The sequence below is a fragment of the Chinchilla lanigera genome, unplaced genomic scaffold (assembly GCF_000276665.1).
Source record: "Chinchilla lanigera isolate Chin_1 unplaced genomic scaffold, ChiLan1.0 scaffold00003, whole genome shotgun sequence".
Taxonomy (NCBI): Eukaryota; Metazoa; Chordata; class Mammalia; order Rodentia; family Chinchillidae; genus Chinchilla; species Chinchilla lanigera.
This window is the reverse complement of record NW_004955404.1, coordinates 2531484-2546229: the sequence shown is the minus strand read 5'-3', so window position 1 is coordinate 2546229 and position 14746 is coordinate 2531484. Positions and strand designations below refer to the sequence as shown.

At 56.8% G+C, this 14746-nt stretch overlaps 1 protein-coding gene across 1 annotated transcript in view; it reads right to left on the bottom strand.

Annotated features, from left to right (window-relative positions):
- The window catches only part of Irs2 (insulin receptor substrate 2), a gene marked incomplete at its 5' end in the record, with an annotated part of 23900 nt that extends 9154 nt beyond the window's left edge, over positions 1 to 14746 (bottom strand). Inside the window, 1 exon segment of the mRNA XM_013515759.1 lies at positions 12102 to 14746. Coding sequence (XP_013371213.1) covers positions 12102 to 14746 — 2645 coding nt within the window.

Here is a 14746-nt window from a genome sequence, read left to right as displayed (position 1 = left end):
GGGTCCCTGGATGTCCCCCAGCAGGGAGACCGGAAGCCAGGCAGGGTCCCTGGATGTCCCCCAGCAGGGGCCCCGGGTAGCCCACATGCCAACCTAAGGTTCTGCGACACACTGGGGATACACAGGGCTACGCAGGGTCCCATGTGGGCCGGGGAAGCCGTTACCAGGAGCGGGACCTCTCAGCTGCAGCCGAGCGGCTCCCCCTTAGGAAAATGGGGACAGTTTCTCCCCTCCCTGGAGCCCTCCCCAGTGGGATTCCAACGAGACCACCAAGTGAGGTTTTATATGAGGTATGATCCAAATGTGGCATTTTAATTTTTAAAATGCATTACATGGAATTCCACATGGCCACGAGTCCCGCTCCAAATCCCACCAACCCCTGGCTTTGCACACCCTCCTCCCATCATCCTGGCCCCTTCCTGCAGCAGCTCTGGAGTCCTCTCTCCTGAGTGTCTTTTGCTGCGCTGTCCTGGCTGCCTCAGTGTCCTGAATTCATTCAAAGCTTTTCCTTTTCCTGGTCATCTTGGCTTTGGGAGGAGCCAGAAGTCACACGGTGCCAGGTCCAGTGAATGAGGAGGCTGAGGACACCGCGCCACGTTTTCACAAGCGGCCTTTCCTTTGGACAGCGCTCAGCAGCAGCGTTCACTGAGGAATAAAGACACTGAGGAAAGAGGACTCCAGAGCCGCTGCAGGAAGCAGCAAGGACAACGGGCCGAGCGTGCCCGAAGTGAGGTGGAGGGTCTTGTCAGTGAGTAAAAGCCATGTGTCTTTTACAGTGATCATATTTTCTACGTAAGCATTCACCACAGCTTCTGTCTGTAAAATACAATCACCACAAACTCCACGTGTGCACATCCCACACACAAAGCTGTGCACGGCCCTGGCGCAACTCACAGACTCGGCCAGGTGGCCCCGCTGCTGGGGAGCTCCCAGACTCTGAGCTCGAAGCCTGCTCCACCCTAGTCTAGGACGCCACCCCTGGGAAGGGGGAGGGGAGCCGCTGTCACTCACTGAGCAGACACCACCAGGGCACGGGGGTGCGGAGGTGCCCCAGCCCCTCAGGAGCCCTGAGAGCCTCGGCCCAGCCACTTGACACCACAGAAGCCACTGTTCTACGCTCAGCCGCTCCCCCACGGCCGAGACAGGGCAGACGCCCGCAGCGGGGCTGCCTGTGCCCGCCCAGACGACACGCGCTCTCACCCTGCACCCCTCGTGCTGGGCCACACGTCGCATCTGGCACGTGTGCTCCCGCTTGCCCGGGCCGGGCAGCGCTTCTGTCCACCCGATTTACACAAGAAGCCCTAAGCAAGGAGAAAGCTTGATTCCTGTGTAGGAAAACGGATGGGTCTCGAGACTGTGCCGTGAAGTGTCAAGTCAGACACACGGGGTTAAATGGCACATGGTTTCGATGCCACCAGAAACCCAAAGTGTAAGTAATTTAAGGAGCAAAATAAAGGATGGGGTAGGAAACAGGAAGGTGGACTTTTTGAAGATGGGAAGGAGACCCAGAAAAGGGGAAGGAGAAACAGGCTCAAAAATAACCCAGGTAATGTACGTATGAGCTGGGCATGGCGGCACACACCTGTGATTCCAGCACTCAGGAGGCTGAGGCAGGAGGATCAACAGGAGTCAGCCTGGACTACACAGTGAGACCCTGTCTCACTATAAAGCAAAAGAAAGAGAGAGAAAGAAAATGCTAAGTACGTATGTACTAATTCCCTGTAACGAATGAAATTACTACCATCACAACTCACACTAAGACACCAGGCCAGAGACCACGGTGCCGCACGCCATCGCCGAGACGACAGGGCCAGCTCCCCAGCCGCGGGGACGGCCACTGCTGCCCGGCCACCGCCCAGCTCTGCCACCCACTGCCCGGCTCCAGCCCCACGACCGCCTGGCCCATTTCTCACGACCGCCCACGCTCCACGTGCCCAGGATGCACCAAGCGTCACCCGCGCCTCCAGCAGATGCCACTGGCCTCTCAGCCACCAGAGCTCAGGCGGGCAGATCCACCCGCAGGACGCTGATCTGGGCCCTCAGGACCCTGCGGACCCATCCACGTGCTCACAGCTGGCCGCCTCGCACGCCAGGGCATGCCAGACAGGACGCCTGGGCCCCGCGCCCGGCCTGGGTCCTGCAAGGGCTCTGGGAGGAGGAGGTTAGGCCGGAGCTGGTGGACTGGGCAGCCTCACTGCCCAGCGAAGGGTGCAGGGCTCTCCCAGGGCCACCAGCGGCCAGGCTGCGGCGGGGGGCGGCGGGGACGCCCGCTCCTGCTCTCGGGACAGGCGCAGGGACAGAGCTGTGCCCAGCAGCTTGCAAAGTGGACACCGAACGCCCCCCACGCAGGGCTGCGTGGCCGGAGGACGCGCACCATGCGCACACCGGCCCAGGTCACCGGTGAAGGAGAAAGTACACACTGCTAGTGGTGAAAGGCACTTGGGCTGGGAATGGTGGTTTTCAGGGCCTCGGGTCCCAGCTGCTCAGACTGAGACCCCTTCAGGAGGAATCAGAGTGGTTTTAGAGGACGGAGCTCCCAGGCTCTCTCCCGGTGGTCCTGGGGATTGAACTCAGGGCCTGGCACTGAAGCCCCTTTTGGAGACAAGCTGGACTTGAACTTGCTTGTGATCCTCCTGCCTCGGCCTCCCTGAATGCTGGGATTACAGGCGTGCACCACCATGTGCAGCTCACAACCTCAGTACCTCTCCCAGCAGAGTATCACCCAGCAACGCTCCACCAGCGAAGTCCACCACACACACTGGAAAGATGGCTCCGGCACAGAAACGCTTCTCGTATTGTAGCTTTCCCTTTTACACTGCTATATGCACCACAAAGACTGGCCTCCTCCTCACCTTCCTCACCTGAACACTGGGTCAGCCTCTGCCCCAGGGCCTTTGCATGACCTCGCCCCACTTCGAGAACACGCCTTCAGGCTGCCTGGCTCAGAGCCACCTTCCCATCTCCTCCTCCTTGCATCTCTGGGACATGTGTCACCACCCACAAGAACACATCCTGTCCCAAACACACTTCCAAATCCACCGCTAGGTCTCAGAGGCAGGCTACTGACTGAGGGCTCAGCACTTCCTGTTTTTCTTTTTTCAATAAAAAACAAATACCCTCAGTCCCTCGGTCCCTGAATGCCTTTATATGCAGAGCTGCCTAACCTTAAAAGGGAAACTCCCATTTTAAAAACTTGTCAAAACACACTCCCCACACTGCTAATTCGTTAGCATCCACATTTATAGTGGTTCCCTGTGGTTTCCACATCTGGTATTTCCCCACTGTTCATTCTTACAGTTTTAATTTTTTTTGTTGGCTTATTCAAGCAGCTAAATTCAAGTTAGCTTTCTGACTACAATTAAAATAAATTTACACTCCTGCATTTGGACTCACTCTGAAGAGCGACTCTGCAGCTCTGCCACTAGCATGTCTTGCGCAAGCTGCTTATTTTCAGCTCAACCACACATTCGCCACACGTCCACTTGCCAGTGGGACAGAGCCCGCCGTAGATGTCCCTGGGCTCCGGGAGGCCGTGTGGGCAGCCTGGGGCCCTGCTCTGGCCTGCTGGCCCGAGCCAAGGGTTATTCCTACGCTGCTTTGCACGAAGTCAATTTTTACAATACCCCATACTGTATGGGGATGAAGCAGGGATGACCCGTTAGCGATCGAGTTCTAAGAGTAAACCCCTTCCAGGCCTCCTGCGCCCGGAGGAGGCCCAGGAGCTCCGTGATGCCCACAGCAGCCCCGGGTCCTGGGCCAGCCCTCCACGGCCTCTGCCAAGCCAGCGCAGGGCTCTGCACGCCTGACCCACGCCGGTCTCCCGCTGCTGATGGCTCCGAGCTTTCGGAGTCTCCACACGCTTCCTAAATCTAGTAAGGACCCCTCTCCACAGCTGCATAGCACCTACCACCTCCCACCCACAGGCACCCCAAGTCCTGAGCACAGAGCTGATCTTCACCCAGGGTGGGCTCCACAGCTTCAGGGCCATGTCCGGGGGCTTCAGAGGGCGGGTGAGGCGTGTGCAGGTCAGACTCCCAAGGACTGCAGAGGGCACGGGTCACAAAGCAGCTGCTCTGAGCCCAGGACAAGGTTTGGGCTTACCAGGGAAGGGGTCCTTCACAGCACTCGCCTTTGTTTCTATTGTTTTTTTGTTTTTTGTTTTGAGACAGGGTCTCAATATATAGTCCAGGCTGGCCTTGAACTCACTAAGCAGCCCAGGCTGGCCTCAGTGATGCTCCTGCTTCAGCCTCTTGAGTGCTGTGATTACAAGTGTGCACCACCACACCCAGCTTGGAAAGTGCATAACTAACCCAATACCCCTAGAAAAGTGGGTATTCTGAACCAGACCTTCTTCTGCAGATGGAGAGAGGACTTTCATCACCCTTTCTTCCCAGACAGAAAGGTGGTCCCTGCCCGGTGCTGCTATCTGGCGTCAGGGGCGGCCTCCTGCATCAGCCACCCTGGGCAATCATACAAAATTTGCACACTAATTTTGTCTGTTTGCTTGTTTTCTTCCCCATGGAGCCCAGGCTGGCCTCTAACTCATGACAATGCTCCTGCCTCTGCCTCCTGAGTGCTGGGAACACAGGTGTGTGCCACCACGCCTGGCTGCATTTTTCAAACTAAGGAAATCTCATGGAGTTTTGTGTCTGCGTAAGTATTCTTTCGAGAAAGGTGTTACAACCGCAACGTCAGAAAGCTGGTAGCTTCTGCCAAACTAAATTTGCATGAAGACAATTCCTCTCCCTGCAAAAACCCAGTTGTGATTCACTCTCCCTGGGATTAAGAAAACAGAAAGGACATTAAAAACAGTAAAGGTGGGGGTGGGGAGCCCCGGCCTGCAGGGGACACACACGGAACAACAACTGGCCAGTTAGCTGCTGGTCCTTGGGCAAACGCAAAGTGGCCATCTTCAAGTAAACTGCCCGATAAGGTTAAGGGCTCAATTCTCAGGAAACTGGGAGCCCCTGCCCAAGGCGGAGGGCACGATCCGAGCCTGCAGACACCAGCCTGTCACACCTGTGCCCAGGAGCCAGGACAGCGGCTTTGCCGAGATGAGCCTGGTATCTGCTCATCCACTCTGGGCTGGTGGTTGGCAGTGGCCACCTTCCCGGCTGCCCCACGCTTCCTGGTCAGGAACCAGCCATTTGTTCCAGGCACCAGGAACCTTCCCGCTTGTGCAGGCAAGTTACCGAAGCATCCCACACCAAGGCCTGGGGTCCCGGGAAGGCGTCTGGGCAGCGTCCCGGGAAGGCCCTCCTGCAGAGCGCGTGGCCGCCAGACAGCTGTCCTGCGCACTGCCGTCTCCTGTGCTTCCTTCAGAGTATTTACCAACAGCTCCCGCCTTACCTCTCTGACCTTGAACAAGACACCCGGCCTCTCTCAGCTCTGTTTACACAACCTTAAAATAAGCAACTGACATTATGTCAGCGGTTCCCAAGTGCTCACCCTCAAAATGCCCTTGTACGTCTCCTTCCTGTCACCAGGAGTGAGCTGAGGCAGCTTGAATGCACACAGCGAGGGGGGGAGCCTAGCAAATCACATACCCCGTCTGCCTTACTAGAACGGACTGGCAGGCAGGTGAATGCACACATTCTCTCCTCAGTAGATGCAGGGTCCGGGAAGCAAGGCCGGTGCCCTTAGCACCAAGAGCCCCAGACAGACGCCTTGGGAGGGCTACGCTGCCGGAGCAAACAAAGGGCAGCTTGGGTTGCAGCAGCCAATCCCAAGCCTCCAGCCTGGCAGCATGAGACTGGTGGGAAGGCGGAGAGGGTTTTCCCACAACGCCCGCCCGCCAGTGGACCAGCTCTGTCTGACTTACTAACAGGAGGAAAATGAGATGAAATGAAGGAACTACCGCCAAAGTGTTCCCCGCAAGCTGTAGGGCAGGGTGTGAAATCCTAAGCAGTATCTCACAGGGCTTCAGGGACAGTCCTGTGTAGAGCCTGGGCTCGGCCACACCCTTCCCCTGGCGGTCACCTGCCCCCCAGCAGAAGCTTCTTACCCCCTCCAGAATGGGGTCAGGCTCACTCTGCCTATGCCGCAGGGGTGCCCTGGGACACACACGGATATTTTAACAAAACGAAGCAAAGGAAAATCCTCATGCAGCTGCCTCTGAATGCTGGTCATTTCGGTCCATCCGACCTCAACAGCATGCTCTCAAAATCATCAAGCGCCCGCCAACTTTCGTTAAATGTTGTGGCAGAAGATTAGCGAAAGTGCTGATCATACGCATAAATGCTGAAGGCTGTGCATTAATGCTATGCAAAATGCACGAATCATCCTTAATGTAAATGTATGGATTTGATTTTATTTTTTATTTTTTGTCTTTTTGAGACAGGGTCTCCCTATGCAGTTCGGGCTGGTCTTGAACTCACTTTGTAGCCCAGGCTGGCCTCAAATTCGCAATGATCCTCCTGCCTCAGCCTTCCCAGTGCTGGGATTACAGGTGTGTCAGCACACCCAGCCTAACTGTATGGATTTTAAGGTAATAATTAAAATCCTATCATGAATGAACTGTACCATAAAACCTATTTTTATGCTTTCAAAAAACCGTAAACTTAGTATTATACAATAATAATTCACTCAAGAATTTGTACCAATTCCATAGGACTAGGTTAAAGTAATAAAGTGATAGCAGTAAGGCTATAATTATGCTAAAGTACCTGTACAGAGTTTAAACATGGTTAGAAAACACATCATTAGTATCTGAGTTTTAATTATAAAGGAAAAAGTCATGCCTCTTGGGTACCACTGGATAAAATACTACAGACCTCCTGTGTGTGTGTGCGTGTGTGTGTGTGCACGCGTGTGTGTGTGCGTGTGTGCGTATGTGCGTGTTTCTGGAAAAACTGATACACTTTAAAATAAATACAAAAAGACTCAGCTTTCACACAGCACCATGGATGTAATCACTTATCCTTCAAAGCACATTATGGACTGAAATACATGACAAACTCTCCCAGTCTTCAGCGCAAGCACTAAACACACATGGCAAAGCTTAAAGACGCGCTTCCCTACGCTTCTGACTGCAGCTCTGGACAAGAAAGCATGAATCTACGCAAACACACCACTGTTCTAGTCTGACAGAAAAAATAATCAGAGCTGCTAACTTGCCTGTTGTACCATTTCTAACACATAGCTTGTAAGTCTGACTCCAGTTTCATGTCAGCCTTCCGATACGATGAATCCATGAAATTAAAATCGCAGACGCATCTTGCGTTCTTTGCACTCAGGGAGCCCAGGGCCAGTGTGCTACACACTCCCACTCTCCGGCCACCTCTCCTCTCTGCAGCCTTTCAGGGCACGTAAGGCTGCGGCCCTCCTGAGACATCTGATAGCTGGTTTCCTATACCTTGCACAGCAGCCTCACCACTGTTCTCACCAGAAAAATGCCACCGCCGCACTCCGTCCACATTCATCTCCCTTTCGGCTCCAAGTCCTCACTGCCATCTTTAAGAACACACCAAAACCAACTAAAATTTGCAGCGTCCCCTTTAAATTTGGATGGCACAACTTCCTCAAAACCATGACCTGATAAATAACACGTTTTGTTTTTGTTCTTGAAATGCCAGAGTTCCCCAAGGTGGGGAGAGACGCCCGTGGCCACTCCTGCCCTGAGGTCCCCCAATCACGGTTCCCTCAGGAAGGGGCCCAGGGCTGGACCCCGCTCCCTCTCTGGTGCCCCCACCTGGCAATGCAGATGAAGGAGTAAAGTTACGCTTTCCCCAAGTTTCCAAGGTGACATGGGAACACTGGATCCTGCGCTACCCCAACAAAACAAAACAAAACAAAACAAAAAAACCCTTCCTGCCTGCCAAATCTGATACCAAGAGTTACCCAGCTCTTGGAACTAAGCTTCTACAGAAAGTGCATTAGTGGGAATCTTAACAGAAAACCCATTATGTTCCCGCTGTCACTAAAACTTCTGAAAAGTTCTTCACTTCAGGAAAAACTCCTTTACTTTAATACTGATACTGCTGGAGAAAATTAAGCACTATTACAGTTCCTCTCTGGGGAGGGGGCGGATAACCAAAGACTCAAACATCGGCCTCCTCCTCCTCCTGTAGACCACCAAAGGGCACAGTGCCACACATCAAAACAGCAGAAGTGCCCACCCCAATTAAATCCACCAAAAGCATGAAATCCCAGGCAGGGACAGTGGATAATTAAACTGAAAGTTTAAAGGGTCTGCAGTTTTTTGCAGTGCTTCCTGTACTGCGAGCCAATTTTTTAAAATGCGTATCCTAATTATACATTCTCTTTGTGTCAACATCTCTTAATACATAAACAAATCATAAAGAGGATCAAAGTGCACTTTTAATATAGGCCAGGAATCCGGATGCTGTTCTCCTTAATGGGTGTTCTCCTGTGTAATTTCAAACACTCCTTTGTTGCTTTGGTAATTTTCTACGCACAAACCTTCTTAGGTCTGTTTTGCTTTGGCTCTGGGGACTGAACTCAGGGTAGGCTCTGTACCTCTACCACAGAGGTACCCACCCCCCAGCCTGGGGACAGAGTCTGAAATTAAATAAAGAGAAAAACAATGGCTTTTGGAGCCTGGGGCACGGTTAGCAATGCAGCAGCGAAGGCATTTTTCTTAAGAGGGTTTGTGTTTTGGTTTTTTGTTTTTTTGTAACTCAGGAGCCCCTTTACTAAAGTGCCCTTCCTGTGTGTAGTCATGGTTTCGAAGGAGTATGTGTGAACAGAATTCCTGGATTTCTTAGCATCTCCCTGGAGAACACCCTAAAGCCTGCTGTCCTTTCTGATCTCCTTTGTGCCCCGCAGCCTGTGACCCAGCAAGGAAAGGACACATCAACCCATTTCACAGACAGAAAGTGGGCTTGGGGAGCCGGCGGCCGCCCACGGTCCAGGTAACACAGGCAGATCAGACCCCAGAAACTCGGCTTCCTGACTGCACCAGGGCGCTGTCTGGCTTTCTTCTGCGAAGCGCTATTTCTGTAAGGTTTCTCTTTCAGGAAGGGAAACAGGGCGTCACGTGACTTTCATTCACAAGGCCTGTGTGTTTTCATTAGCACCTCGGCAGTCTCTTCCGGCAGGGAGGGGGTTGCGGCAGGGAAGGAACCCCCTGGCTTCCGAAAAGGTGCAAATTCCTTCAGGGCTTCAAAGGCAGCCCTTTTGAGACCTAAGTCATGATTTCACTGTTCCTTCAGAAGCCTGTCCCTATCTCAGAATCTGACTTCAGGATATGAATGGACTGCCCTTTATCAAACAGAATTTAAACAGAGATGCTTTCTGTGGTAATGCTTATCTAATCTGTATTTTACAGATGTGTAACCCAATTTTAGAATAAAGGGAGCAAAACCAAAAGAAGTTATTTTAGGGGGGGGATAAACCAATCCGTGATCCTAAGAAATATGCCAGTCTGTAACCTGAACTCAAAAAATACATGCAGTTGATTTTTAAAAGCAGCTTCAAAATACCGTAAATTCGACAACGTGTTTCCAGTTCGCAAACAACAGATCCCTAACAGCCTGGTGAGATACGCACCCACACAGCTCAGTGGCCGGTTAGCCAGGCGCCGCAGCTCTGCAACTGGCTCTTGACTCACGACCCTACCCCTACTCCCAACTCTACTGTAAACAAGCGCCTTCCCGCAGGGCCAGGCCTGCAGGGCTCGCTGACCAGGTATGCAAACAAGGGCCCCCCCTCAGCCACCCCAAGTTACTCTGCCTCCTCCTCGCTGGCAAGGCTTTCCCGCGGAGCTGATCACCCCTACGGAAGCCCACACCACTTCTGAAAGCCCAGGCAGAGCTGCAGGCCGCCAAGAAGTGCATTTTCTGTTCCATCTTCAAAGAAATGCTTTGCAAGTCTGACTTCCACAAACCCTTCTCTCAGAGGGCATTCTCTACGTGAGCTTTTAATCTAGGAGCAATGCAAACAGATTCCTACCTGACGTGCGAGTCGCGCAGGAGTGCTTGCTCACCCTGTGTGTCCAGGCACTCTCAGAAGCACAGCACCGCGCGCCACCCCAACCAACACGGCACCTGCCTCTTCTTCCCCCCTCTGTTCTATTCACTCACTGGAAATCCAATGTGGCACATGCGTTTTTTTTAACATGTGACTTTGGTACAGTTATCTACTCTTCTTTAAAATAGCCCTTTTCCTTTTTAGAAGGATGTTTACCATAGTACCCACACACAGCAGAAACACCAACCAAAAGGACCCTTATCATTGCTCACCGTCCCTGGAACACACAGACTGTGCGGATTTCAGCATCGTGAATGCTACAGGCAGAAGGGAATTGTACACTGGTGGGAAATACTAACCCAGTCGAGCTAAATAAGGTATCTGAACAAACTCAACCTCTTGCGGTTCAGAATTCTCACGAGTCTACAAGAGCATTTATCACCAAGACTCAGAAGGGGGCGGGCTGTGAAACCCACTCCTGGGCCCACCCCGACCCTGTGGCTCACCCAAGCCCTCCGCAGAGAGCAGGCAGAGGTGTCAGCTCTGAGGTTGTTTTTCTGACTGCAATCAGATTTGGGCAAAAGGTAGCTCTTCCTGCTCACACTGGCCCGGGTCCACGCGGGCATACCAAGCCTGTGCATGTGTCTGCGTGCGCACACGCGTCTCCTGCTCGGGTACTAGGGCTCCTGTGTTTACATCTGCGTCTGCACCTCCAATGGGAGCTAATCCTTCAATTCCCTGACACACCAGCGATTCTGTAGTGTCTAAGGTAACTCCCAGCCGAGCGGCTTCAGCTAAGAGTTACCATCAAGGAGATACAGTCTGAGGACTTGCAACTGACTTACCAAGATGCTGAAGTGCTATGCTGCCTCTAAGCCACTGTGACTTTTCATCTCGTAGTCTAGTTTTAATAAGGAGGGAGTCCCTTTTCCTCATACACCATCACAACAGGGTGTTCGAGCCTACCGCCGCAACGTGGAATCTCGCGAAGGAAAAGTCCCAAATAGTAAGGGGCAAAGGCTGCATTTAGAGAGCGTCAGACTGGTCTGTTTAAGAACAAGAAGTGAAAGAGGGATGCCAAGCCCCCTTGGTCACCACCTAGGGGCCCTCTCAGGCTGTACCTGGGTCAGAACCCCGCGGACCCTGCAAGTCACACCACCAGCTACACCGGCGTGGCTCCCGCAGCCCATCCCAAGGGCAGGGCCTCGGCTGCGACAGACACTGGGTGTGAATGCCAAGCCTTCCCTCACCACACGCCCGGCACACAGCCCAAGACCCCAGGGCCACCGCAGCTGCACAGCAAGACCATCCAGGGACACGAGCCTGACGTTCTGGAACAGTCCTGGGTGTTACTCTCTCTCGTTCTCTCTAAAGCCCTGACTGAACCCTGGCTGCACACTGCGACCATCAGGAGCTCTGACGGCTCTGCTCAGCGCCCTCTGGTCAGCCCTCAGCCCTTCGTAGGTCCGGCTCAACCTCCCAGGTGCACGTCCCCTGTTCCCTGATCATCAGCGGCAGGTCAGAGGGAGCCTTCCTAGCCTCAGCCAAAGACCTCCCTGCTGCAGACACTAGGGGTCTGCCAGCACAGTGCCCATGGGCAGTGGCCCTCCAGGTGACAGTGGGCATGCCCAGGTGACCACCACGGCTGCTGTACCCATTGAGAAATGCGATGCATCTGCTGGACACGCTCCCACAGGTGTGCCTCCACCTGAAGTGGCGGCACGGGTCACTTCCTTCAGCAGCCGCCACCCCCAACACGAACTTGGGGGGCTCTGGTGTAAGCCCAAGTCTCAGCACAAAGTCCCCGGGCCGGGCTCCTGGCACACAAGAGAGGGGGGCCAGTGCCCTCTGGCCCCTTCCCAACAGCCCCCCAACTGCCCAGGCCTGCGTTTTGCCACCTGCCTTTGGCCGAGGGACCTGGGAGAACTTCCTGCCACCCTACAGGAGGAAGGGGGCGAAGTTCCGAGACAGGTAGGCCTGAACAAGATGCGAGTGTCAGAGCAGCCCCAAGGCCACCTGACTGCCCGACACGCTCCTTCAGAGAAGACGAGCACATGGCAACCCACAGTGACGAGCACAGCCAGTACGTCAGCACCCGCTCACAGCACCCACAGGGGGGGAGCTGCCCTGTTGCCCACCCGAGTTCCAGACTCAAAGTCAAGGGGCCTCACCTTTCACAGCTGTGGCCCCCTTCAAGTGATGGGACAGGAAGTCGAGGCTGGCGTAGGTGCTGGTGGACGGCAGGGTGCCAGGGCCCGGGCCCCCACACGCCCCACTGGTGCCGCTGCCTCCCACGGTGCCGAGGAGACCCCCAAGGCTACGGGTCCGGCCCCAGGAGCTCTTGTCCCCTGGCTGCAGATGCTGCGTCTGCGGGGACAGCCCCGCCTCGTCCCGCACGTTGATGGCGATGTAGTTGAGGCCTTTCGGGAAACCCGCGGAGGTCTCTCTGCGCATTGGGGAGCCGCCACCCCCGGGACAGCCAACCAGGCCCCCAGGTGGAGCGGCGGCCCACGGCCGAGCCTGTGGCTGCGGGGGCGCGGGGAGTGACAGCTGTGAGTGTCCTGGGGACGTGAGTGGCTCGTCACCGCCGCGGAGGCCCCCGCCGAGGGTGCCAGCGCTGCCGCCCTCGCTGCTCTTCCTGAGAGAGACGTTTTCCACCGAGGCCGAGCTGTGGCGCTTGGGGTTGTGGGCAAAGGATGGGGACACGGGGGTGACCGTGGTGGTGGAGGAGAAGGTCTCTGAACTGTGGCGGCGGCGACCGCCCTGCGGGTCTGCACGGATGACCTTGGCGCCCCGGTGAGGGTCGGGGGGCTGGCTGGCCTGCAGGAAGGCCTCCACCCCTGACACCTGACCCATGAGACTCAGCCGCTTCAAGCCCGAGGTGGGGCTGCTCACGCGGGTGCCCTCCGGCTGTGGGGGCGCGGCGATGGGTTGTGGCGGGGTGGCTGCCACACCAAAGGCCATCTCGGTGTAGTCACCATTGTCACCAGCCTCAGAGGATGTGGTGACTGCAACGCCAGGGCCCTGGGAAGCAGGGGCAGCGCTGGGCGCCAGAGGCAGGCGGTATAGCTCCCCTGGGGGTGGTGGCAGGGTGGGCTGCTGCAGGGAGGAGGCCGGAGAGGCCGAGGGGCGCGGGGGCAGCGGCGGGAATGGGGACGTGGCCTCAGGGGACGGGAGGGCATCCAGGGAACCCACAGGGTCCCCGCTGTGGGTTCCCGGCTTGGGGGACTTGGGGGAGCTGAAGCCCAGGTTCATGTAGTCAGACAGCGGGGAGCGCTGTCTGCTGTCACTGCTGGTGCCAGGTGTGCCTGAGCCCAGGGACGAGGCTGGGCTGCTGGCGGACAGCAGCGAGGAGGACGAGGCCGCAGAGGCCAGCAGCGGAGGGGCTGGCGGCGACAATCGGGCGCCTGCCTCCCCAAAGTCGATGTTGATATACTCGCCGGGGCTCTTGGGCTCCGGGGGCATCGGGTACTCGTGCATGCTGGGCAGTGTCTGCAGCCCCTCTAGGGACAGTCGTGTGGGGCGCACTGCCCGGCAGCGCTGGCCAAAGAAACCCTCGGGACGCCCCCCACCACCGCCTCCTGGCCGCATGGGGGAAGGCACTGCCGTGGGGTGATGAGGCTGGATGTGGCTGTCCCGGCCGGTCCCAAAGGCGCCGCTCAACGCTGCGGGCCCTGGGGCAGCCGAGGAGTCCAGTCTCTCCTCCTCCAGGATGCGGCCCACGGGAGAGCTCATGAGCACATACTGGTCACTGTCCGCACCGCCACCACACAGGTAGGGGGCCTTGTAGGAGCGGGGCAAGGAGCTGTAGCACGAGCCGGGAACGCCTCTGAGCCCCTCCCCTCCGCCTTGCAGGGCTGCAGAGAAGAAGTCAGGCGGGGTGCCCGCTGGGCCCGCCTCGCTGGGGGACATGTTGAGGTAGTCCCCGTTGGCCAGCAGCTTGGGGTCACTGCTCTCCACGGATAGCTTGGAGCCACACCACATGCGCATGTACCCACTGTCCTCAGGAGAGCTCTCCGCAGGTGACCCGGCCTTGTAGCCACTCACAGTCCCTGGGAAAGTCCTGCTAGCCGGAGAGGGGGCAGCCGGCACCGCTGCCCCCGAGGGGGGCAAGGCCACGGCCGGGACAGCCCTGGGCTGCAAGATCTGCTTCGGAGCAGACACACTGGTGGGGCTCATGGGCATGTAGTCGTCGCCACCACTGCCCAGCAGGGCCGCGCCTGGGGTCATGGGCATGTAGCCATCGTCCGTCCCCAAGTTGCTGCTGGAGCTCCGGTGAGAGCCGATCTCGATGTCCCCGTAGTCCTCCGGGTAGGGGTGGTAGGCCACTTTAGGGGAGGGCGCGGGGAAGGGCGGACACAGGCGGCCCGAGCTGCCGGAGAAGGTGGCCCGCATGAGCGTGTACTCATCCAGCGAGGCGGATGACGGCTGGGGCACCGGGCGCTGGCGCGAGGGCGTGGTCAACGAGTAGGTCCGCTTTCGGAGCCCCCGGTCCAGGTCGTGCGCCGCGTCCCCCGAGACCCTGCGGTAGGGGCGGCCGCAGGGGCCCAGCGGCCTGTCCATGCTCATGTACCCATGCAGCTCGCCCGCGCCGCCGTCCCGCGCCGGCGGCGTCTCCGCGATGGACTCGGGCGTGTCGCTGCGGTGGCTGCAGAAGGCTCTGAGGTCGCCTGGGCTGGACCCGTACTCGTCCAGGGACATAAAGCCGGGGTCGCTCGGAGAGCCCGAGGCTGAGGCGCTGCCGCTGGAGGGCCGCTGGCCCGGCGGGAGGTGGAGGGGGTGCGGCAGCGGCGGGGCCGGGCCAGGGGGCAGCGGG